The sequence below is a fragment of the Crotalus tigris genome, unplaced genomic scaffold (genome assembly GCF_016545835.1).
Source record: "Crotalus tigris isolate CLP2741 ecotype Arizona unplaced genomic scaffold, ASM1654583v1 scf7180000017536.10889498, whole genome shotgun sequence".
Lineage (NCBI taxonomy): Eukaryota > Metazoa > Chordata > Lepidosauria > Squamata > Viperidae > Crotalus > Crotalus tigris.
The window spans coordinates 9,772,476-9,782,500 of NW_024096460.1; the positions used below are offsets into that span (position 1 = coordinate 9,772,476).

General features: G+C 45.0%; 1 protein-coding gene across 1 annotated transcript in view; it reads left to right on the forward strand.

Annotated features, from left to right (window-relative positions):
* Positions 1 to 229: 229 nt before the first annotated feature.
* Positions 230 to 10,025, forward strand: part of OPRL1 (opioid related nociceptin receptor 1) — a 44,794-nt gene continuing 34,998 nt past the window's right edge. Inside the window, exons 1-2 of the mRNA XM_039348458.1 lie at positions 230 to 364; positions 889 to 1,133. Coding sequence (XP_039204392.1) covers positions 362 to 364; positions 889 to 1,133 — 248 coding nt within the window. The 5' untranslated portion in view covers positions 230 to 361. The remainder of the gene's footprint in view (positions 365 to 888; positions 1,134 to 10,025) is intronic.

Consider the following 10,025-nt stretch of genomic DNA (forward strand, 5'->3'; position numbering starts at 1 on the left):
GGCTAATTCACCTGCTGGCGGCGTGGGGGAATTCTCGCTCAACCGCAGGGAGCGAGGAGGGCATTCTGCACATGGACAGATGGAAGGAAGGAGGGTTGGCTGATGAGCAGGCTGGGGAGGGCTGCCAAGCTTCCCTCCCTCCCTCCCTCCCTCCCTCCCCCCCTTCCCACCCCTTCCCCAAGATCTTTGCCATCTCATTCTTTGTGCAAGGGGGTGTGCGGGTGACGGCATACAGCCCTGGCTGTAAAGCCCTTTGGGTGGCTTTTTAGCCAATCCAAGCATCTCCCTTGGGGTCAGGTCAGTGAAGCAGGCAGAAAAAGAAAAATCCCCGTCTTCTGATGATTGCGCAAGAATTCCATCCATGGTATTGGTTGGTGTGGGTTGTTTTTGGGTTTTTTTTTTTTTAAACCCTTGGCCCTCTATGGGTCAGTGTGCATGAAAATCGGTTTGTTGTATCCCAAACCTCCTTAATAATTCTTCTTCTTCTTCTTCTTCTTCTTCTTCTTCTTCTTCTTCTTCTTCTTCTTCTTCTTCTTCTTCTTCTCCTCCTTCCTCTTCCTCCTCCTCTTCCTCATCCTCTTCTTCTCCTCCTCCTCCTCCTTCTTTTTCCTCTTCCTCTTCCTTTTCCTCTTCCTCTTCTTCTTCTTCTCTTCCTCCTCCTTCTCCTCTTCCTCCTTCTTCCTCTTCCTCTTCCTCTTCCTCCTCCTCCTCCTCCTCCTCCTCTTCTTCTTCTCCTTCTCCTCCTCCTTCTCTTCTTCCTCCTCCTCCATTCTTCTCTTCCTCTTCCTCTTTTACCTTTACCTGTACCTCTTTTTCCTCTTCTTCCTCCTCCTCCTCCTTCTTCCCCTTCTTCCTCCTTCCCCCCTTCTTTCTCCTTCCTTACTCCAGAGCTCGCAATCGTCTGCATTCAGGATGGACCCCTTCTTCCACACTCAAGTTGGGGATGTCCTTTACATGTCCAGGCTGGTGAATGACTCATCCCTCTGGAATTTCAGCCTGGGCAACTGGTTTCACAACCAAACCACCGATGGGTTCCTTCCCATGAGGATGAAGGTCACAATTGTGATTGTCTACTCCATCGTCTGCATCGTGGGGCTGGTGGGCAACTGCTCGGTCATGTACGTGATCATCAGGTGAGCCCATCCCCGTGGGATGAAGTTTGGGGTGAGCACGGGCTCTGACAGGAGATCTCCCAGAATGAGGACCCACTCTTCTTGGCTTTGGGGATATTCTTCTGGGTGCCTGGAATTTGTATGCCAGGCACAGCAATTGAAACGGCAAGGGCACCACAGTGCATGTGCAAAATTCTTTTCTCTCATGGCTGAGCACGGGCATTTAGAGGCAGTGAATGCTGGGTGGGGAGATTTCTTGAGAAACAATGCTCATTCCAACCCAACAGAAATAATCGGAGACATGGCTAGAGCAGTAAACGCGAAGTCTCTATCCAGGTTGACCCAAGAATTAAATCCCATTGAGTTCAACGGTCAGATTTTTTTGCGTACCCCCCCCCCGAAACAGAACATAAGATCGAGGGAGGTTTGAATTCCAACAGAGGAGAATATTTGTAGCTAAGGGTTGAAATAAGGGCTCCTTCCATGCTCTCTGACCTTGGTGGTTTTCTTGCAGACATTTTGTTACCGAAACTGGCTAACATCATCAGTGCTTCCAATAGCTAGTAGGGCAATCTTTAGAGCGGGGGTGGGGGAGGGGCTGTAAGGGGCCAAAGAGGTCAAATGCAATGCAGATAAAAGGTAGCCATATCCATGGATGAAATTTCGGACATTAATTTGACAAAGGCTGTTAATGAGATCTGCCCAGAGTTACTTTTGGTGAGATGGGCAACTATGTAACTCAATAATTAAATGACCAAACTGTTAAATGAAATAAGTGCTTTCTAGAAGATCATCCTTAATGGGACTAATCAGTGAATAACAGAATAGCAGAGTTGGAAGGGACCTTGGAGGTCCTCTAGCCCAACCCCCTGCAGGAGAGCCTATACCATTCTTGGACAAATGGCTGCCCAGTCTCTTCTTCAAAACCTCCAGTGTTGGAACACCCACAACTTCTGTAGGCCAGTTGGCTGCATTGCTTTGGGCACAGGGAACTACACCTGGCTAGCAAGCTGTCCTGTAAAGATCTTATCCTGGATTAAAATCTCATAAGGAACGGTTGCTGGAATTAGGTATGTCTAGTCCAGTGGTGGTGAACCTATGGCACGGGTGCCAGAGGCGGCACTCAGAGCCCTCTCTGTGGGCACGCGCACCGTCGCCCCAGTCCTAGGCCTTCAGCTGGGTTTTATAAAACCTTTTCACTTTAGGCCTCCGCTGCCATGTACAAAAAAAAAAAAAAAAAAAAAGGGTTCAATCAATCAGTCAATTTCAACTTCTCACGGGGAAAAAAAAGATGTTGCAAAATTGGAATTGATTGATTGAACTTTTTAGTCCCACCCAGTCTGCTGTTACCACCGCAGTCACGCCCACCCAATGGGCCACACCCAGCCAATGGGCCATACCCACCCGGCACCCAACGATGCATAAGTGGGTTTTGGGTTGCAGTTTGGGCACTCGGTCTCTAAAAAGTTTGCCATCACTGGTCTAGTCTAATGAAGAGAAGGACAAGGGGGGACATGATAGCAGTGCTCCAATCTCTCAGGGGCTGCCCCAAAGAAGAAGGAGTCAAGCTATTCTCCAAAGTGCCTGAAGGCAGGACGAGAAGCAACGGAGGGAAACTAACCAAGGAGAGAAGCAACCTAGAACTAAGGAGAAATTTCCTGATAGTTAGAACAATTAACCAGTGGAACAACCTGCCTCCAGAAGCAGTGAATGCTCCAACACTGGAAGTTTTTAAGAAGAGACTGGACAGCCATTTGTCTGAAATGGTATAGGGTTTCCTGCCTGAGCAGGGGGTTGGACTAGATGACTTCCAAGTCCCTTCCAACTTTATTATTATTATATTGTTGTGAAGCTGCATGGGGTGGTTTTTTTTGTGTGCAGCAGAAGAGACTCTAAAAGGCAATGACAACCTCTTGGCTTTGCTACCGTAGGATTGGAGTCTTTGAAATCTGTGCTAAGGTGCCCAACATATTCCTTGCTGATTCACTCACTTGAGTTTATCTATTTTGTCTCTCACTGTCCATTTGCACACTGGAACTGGTAGAGAAGCTTGTTGTTTTTTCTGTTAGAAGTCTGCATTTGCTAATGGGGAAGGTGAACGGAAGGCAGAATGAAACACTTAGTGGGCAGGCAAAAGCCAGAATGGGCGGGGAGATCTCTCTTTTTTTTCTTGGCTACATCCCCTTAGACAGGGGTAGGCAACCTTGGCTCTTTCATGACTCGTGGACTTCAACTCCCAGAATTCCTGAGCCAGCCACGCTGAGGGAAAAGGGAGAGGTTTCCAAGCTGAGCCAGGCTGGCTCAGGAATTCTGGGAGTTGAAGTCCACGAGTCATAAAAGAGCCAAGGTTGCCTACCCCTGCCCTTACTCTTTGACCTTTGACTCTCTACGCTGAGGAACGATGGTCTTGGTGGACTTCAACTCCCAGAATTCCTGAGCCAGCCACAAGTCATAAAGGGGCCATCGTTCCCCGCCGCTGCTCTAAAGCCTCCTCAAAAAAGCAGACAGCAGGGACAGATCGATTTTAGTGAAACGTGAGCTGATTGCTTTAAAGGGGTCGAGGAGAGATGAGATGTTATAGGATGTGAACAGGTAGCTCTCCTTAGGCTGTAGATCAGTGTTTCTCAACCTTGACAATTTTAAGGCATGTGGACTTCAACTCCCAGAATTCCACAGCTAGCAATGCTGGCTGTGGAATTCTGGGAGTTGAAGTCCACATGCCTTAAAATTGTCAAGGTTGAGAAACACTGCTGTAGATTATTCGAATGGTGGGGGTCTTTCTGAACTTGTCTGTTCTCTTGCAGACGTTTCATGACCCATCTAGGTAACATCATCAAGTGCTAGAAGGGAGTGGGGTTTTCACTGAGGATGTCGCTTAGTTGGGTAATGAAATGTCTGCAAGAAAACAACCAAGCTCAGAGCATTAAGGCCCCCACAGTCCTCCTCCTCCTCTCCACAAATACCCCTTCCTTCTAGCACTGATGATGTGATTGAGTTGGATTGTGAAACATCGGCAAGAAAACAGCCAAGCTCAGAGGTCACTAAGGATACCACTATTCAACCCGGGGCCACAAACATTCTCTTCTATTGAGATTTTTTTTTAAAGCTCCTGACTTGCATCTTAGGCTGACGGTGAGCACAGACTGCCACCAGATTCCTGGTCAGGGGTAGGCAACCTTGGCTCTTTTATGACTCATGGACTTCAACTCCCAGAATCCCTGAGCCAGCTATGCTGAGGGGAAAGGGAGAGGTTTCCAAGCTGAGCCAGGCTGGCTCAGGAATTCTGGGAGTTGAAGTCCACGAGTCATGAGGGGGCCATACTTCCCCCACGCTGGCTCAGGAATGCTGGGAGTTGAAGTCCACGAGTCATAAAAGAGCCAAGGTTGCCTACCCCTGTATCTTGGTCATTTTTTCTGATGCGTTCAAGTCAGGATTGACTCTAGGACAGGGGTGTCAAACTTCCGGCCCACAGGCTGGATGCATCATAGTGAAACCGCGCCCGCCCCATTCCTGACAAAGGCAAAAAAAAAAAAAAAAAAACGTGCTATGTCATGACACGTCACGTGACGTTGCGAGTTTGACGCCCCTGCTCTAGGAGACCCCAGTGACAGTTCCACAGAGATCTTTTGGCAACTGTTATTTCTTCTCTTTTTTCCCCCCTAAGTTTATTTATATCCTACCTTTATTATTTTTACAAATAAGTCAAGGCAGCGTGCATGCACAATTCTTCTTCCTGTTTTCCCCACAACAGCAACCGTGTGAGGTGTGTTGGCCTGAGAGAGAATGACTAGCCCAAAGTCACCCAGCTGGCTCTCATGGCTAAAGCGGGACTAGAACTCACTGTCTCCTGGGAATTGGCCCAAAGTCACCCAGTTGGCTTTCATGCCTAAGGTGAGACTAGAACTCACAGTCTCCTAGGGATTGGTCCAAAGTCACCCAGCTGGCTTTCATGGCTAAGGTGAGACTAGAACTCACAGTCTCCTAGGGATTGGCCCAAAGTTACCCAGTTGGCTTTCATACCTAAGGTGGGACTAGAACTCACAGTCTCCTAGGGATTGGCCCAAAGTCACCCAGCTGGCTTTCATACCTAAGGTGGGACTAGAACTCACAGTCTCCTAGGGATTGGCCCAAAGTCACCCAGCTGGCTTTCATGGCTAAGGTGAGACTAGAACTCACAGTCTCCTAGGGATTGGCCCAAAGTCACCCAGCTGGCTTTCATGGCTAAGGCGGGACTAGAACTCACAGTCTCCTAGGGATTGGTCCAAAGTCACCCAGCTGGCTTTCATGGCTAAGGTGAGACTAGAACTCACAGTCTCCTAGGGATTGGCCAAAAGGTACCCAGTTGGCTTTCATACCTAAGGTGAGACTAGAACTCACAGTCTCCTAGGGATTGGCCCAAAGTCACCCAGCTGGCTTTCATGGCTAAGGCGGGACTAGAACTCACAGTCTCCTGGGGATTGGCCCACAGTCACCCAGCTGGCTTTCATACCTAAGGTGGGACTAGAACTCACAGTCTCCTAGGGATTGGCCCACAGTCACCCAGCTGGCTTTCATACCTAAGGTGGGACTAGAACTCACAGTCTCCTAGGGATTGGCCCAAAGTCACCCAGCTGGCTTTCATGGCTAAGGCCTCCTGCTTTCTAGCTTGGCGCCTTAATGACTAGATCAAACTGGCTCTCTTTTTGGAAGAGATGGTCATGGTCTTCTCCTGCAGAATCCAACCAGGGTTGGTCACCGGGACCAGAGCTTTAGTCTTCCCAGCTTTGAGACTCATGCTGAGGGACCTTCTTTCTCATCAGAATAGTCTTCTTCCTTCTGCTGACAGAGAGGAACTGATCCAAAGTCACCTAAGACAGGATTTGAACTCATGGTTTCCTGGTGGCTATTTCATTGCCTTTAACCAATAGGCTGGACTGGCTCTAGATCACAAGATTGGCAAATTCTGTATAAACATGGACCCTTTGGTAGCTAAGGCTGCACTAGCTTGGCAGAAGACAGAGATAAATGACAGAAATTGTGGGGTCCTTGGCACTCTCTGGGCTGAGTAGTTTTCTTTACCCAACTAGATAACAGAATGAAACTAGATGTTTCATTACCCAACTAGATAACATGATCAGTGCTAGAAGGGAGTGGGGTTTATGGAGAAGAGGAGGAGGAAGAGGAGGAAGGAGGAAGACTGTGGCTCCTTGGTGCTTTCTGAGCTTGATAGTTTCATTACCCAACTAGGTAACATCATCAGTGCTAGAAAGGAGTGGGGTTTGTGGAGAAGTGGAGGAGGAAGAGGAAGAAGAGGAAGAGAAGGGCTGTGGTACTCTCTTAGCTTGGTGGTTTTCTTGTAGACGTTTAATTACTCTACTAGGTAACATCATCAGTGCTACAAAGGAGTGGAATTTGTGGAGAGGAGGAGGAGGAGGAGGAGGAGGGGGGGGAGGAGGAGGAAGAGGAAGAAGAAGAAGAAGAAGAGGAGGACTGTGGGCTCCTTAGTGCTCTCTGAGCTTGATCGTTTCATTACCCAACTAGGTAACATCATCAGCGCTAGAAGGGAGCAAAGTTTGCACTGGTGATGTTACTTTGTCAGGTAATGAAACGTCTGCAAGAAAACAACCAAGCTCAGAGACCACCAAGCATCCCACAGTCTATCCTTGAGCTACAAATATTTTCGTCTATTAGTAATTATTGGATTGGAATGACAATTGGCAGGTTTTTTTTTTTTTTAACCTAGCCCTGTCAAGGATAGGAATCTTCAAATGATCCTAGAAAAAGGACAGTCCAAATTTGGATTGAAAAAATTCCGGTGACACCATCGTGGAGATAGGACCTTCCCCCCAAAAATCTTCTTGTTTCAAGGTTTGATCTCCTTCCATAAAGCCCTGTCTATTGGTTTTTGTCTTTCTCTTGGGCGCTCCGGAGAATAAATCCATGCTTCCTTCCCTGTGATAGCCCTTCAGAGACGACAGCTGGGCTACGATGTATCTCCTCAGCTTCGTTAGAAGTCTTTTCTTCTGGCAAGTCAGGTTTTTGCAGGAGAGTTTAAAAAAATGCTTTATTCTTCTTCTTCAAAAAATAAAAAAATCAAAGGTCAGGAGGAGAATCCAGCTAGGTGACTCTGGGCCAGTCACTCTCTCTCAGCCCAACTCATCTGGTAGGGTGGTTGTGGGGAAAAGTGGAGGAGGATGGTGTACTAAATGAAATTTCATTTTAATGTATGCTGATTAGTGTGTATTCAAAGTGACAATAAAGTAATTTCTATTCTATTCTATTCTATTCTATTCTATTCTATTCTATTCTATTCTATTCTATTCTATTCTATTCTATTCTATTCTATTCTATTCTATTCTATTCCATTCCATTCCATTCCATTCTACAATCGGTTTATTCTATTCTATTCTATTCTATTCTATTCTATTCTATTCTATTCTATTCTATTCTATTCCATTCCATTCCATTCCATTCCATTCCATTCCATTCCATTCCATTCCATTCTATTCTATTCTATTCTATTCTATTCTATTCTATTCTATTCTATTCTATTCTTTCTCTATTCTACAATCTGTTTATTCTATTCTATTCTATTCTATTCTATTCTATTCTATTCTATTCTATTCTATTCTATTCTATTCATTCCATTCCATTCCATACAATTGGTTTATTCTATTCTATTCTATTCTATTCTATTCTATTCTATTCTATTCTATTCTATTCTATTCCATTCCATTCTACAATTGGTTTATTCTATTCTATTCTATTCTATTCTATTCTATTCTATTCTATTCTATTCTATTCTATTCTATTCCATTCCATTCCATTCCATTCCATTCCATTCCATTCCATTCCATTCCATTCCATTCTATTCTATTCTATTCTTTCTCTATTCTACAATCTGTTTATTCTATTCTATTCTATTCTATTCTATTCTATTCTATTCTATTCTATTCTATTCTATTCTATTCTATTCCATTCCATTCTACAATCGGTTTATTCTATTCTATTCTATTCTATTCTATTCTATTCTATTCTATTCTATTCTATTCCATTCCATTCCATTCCATTCCATTCCATTCCATTCCATTCCATTCCATTCTATTCTATTCTATTCTATTCTATTCTATTCTATTCTATTCTATTCTATTCCATTCCATCTATTCTACAATCGGTTTATTCTATTCTATTCTATTCTATTCTATTCTATTCTATTCTATTCTATTCTATTCTATTCTATGTTAAGTATGTTTGCCAGCATGGGTTTCTTATAAAATAATGAAAGCAGGATAAAAATCAAATCTATAAATCCCCTATTCTAATTGTTTACAGCATAGAACTATCCTTTTTAACTTCCTCTTTCACAAGGAGAACCCCCCTCCCAAATTCACAATCAATTCCAAAGCCAACTCAAGAATTTATTCTTCTCATTCGTTGCATCTGCTTCAATTTGTCTGAATCCTTTCTTAAGACATGCGATATCCCAAACTGAACACAGTGCTTGGAGAAAGGTCCAGCTGAGACAATAATTGAGTGGTGCAAAGACTTGCTGGGATCTGAAATTCCATCTATTTATGCAGCCCTTGATTTTTGTTTTGTGTTTTTGCCCCTACGGCACACTTTAAACACACATTCCTCCTGATCCACTGCAGCCCCCCGTCACTCTTTTCACACATACTCCAAACACACACACAAAATTACAGGCGTTTTGTTTTTCAGATACATCTCTGGAATAAAGTACAGGTAGATCTCGACCACAATTGGGGGCCCAGATAGTTGTTAAGTGAATTTTGCCTCATTTTACAATCTTTCTTGCCCTGCAGCGAATCCCTGCAGTTGTTAAGTTAGTAACACAGTTAAGTGAATCTGCTTCCCCCAGAAGCCCGGAAAAGGGGATCACGTGAGCCTGAGACACTGCAACTGTCCTAAGTACATGCTAGTTGGCAAGCATCCGAATTTTGATCACGTGAACCCTGGGGATGCTGCAACGGTGGTCAGTGTGAAAAACGGTCATCAGTCTCTTTTTTCACTGCAGTTGTTATTTCGAATGGTCACTAAACAAGGGTTGTAAGTCGAGAACTGCCTCTGGTACTGCTTCTGTGGAAGAAAGTAATGCAGTATTTCCACAATTTGAGACAATTGTCTCATTTATCTGGGCGGTTTAATGAGAGAGTTGGCTGCTGAACAGTTCTGTATTGAGTATCTCAGGGGCTGTTCCAAAGAAGAGGGAGTCAAGCTATCCTCCAAAGTGCCTGAAGGCAGGACAAGAAGCAACAGATGAAAACTAACCAAAGAGAAAAGCAACCTAGAGCTAAGGAGAAACTTCCTGACAGTTAGAACAATTAACCAGTGGAACAACCTGCCTCCAGAAGTGGTGAATGCTCCAACACTGGAAGTTTTTAAGAAGAGACTGGACAGCCTTTTGTCCGAAATGGTGTAGGGTTTCCTGCCTGAGCAGGGGGTTGGACTAGATCAGGGCTTTTCAACCTTTTCACCCAGTGTACCACTTTTAGCATATGGCAACATCCGAGTACCACCAGTTGCCTAGGCAGGTGTCAAAAACTTGACCAAAAAAAAAAAAGGAAAAAAGTGATAAAATACAGGTAGTCCTCGACTTACAACAGTTTGCTTAGTGACTATTCGAAGTTACAATGGCACTGAAAAAAGTGCCCCCCAAGCCACAGCCGAGCAAGACACCTGCCTGCCCACCCGGCGATGCTCTTCCTCCTGTCCGAGGTTTTCATTGTTGTGAGCATTTTTGTTGAGGATTGGCAGCGGGGATGGGGTGGGGAGGGTGTTTGGTTTTTATTCCCCCCCCCCGTCTGCTGGGTGGTTGCAGCAGGTTTTGGTCACTTCACATGACCCTGGGACACTGTGACCATCGTAAATATGAATCAGTTGCCAAGCATCTGAATGTAAATACAAGACCCTGGA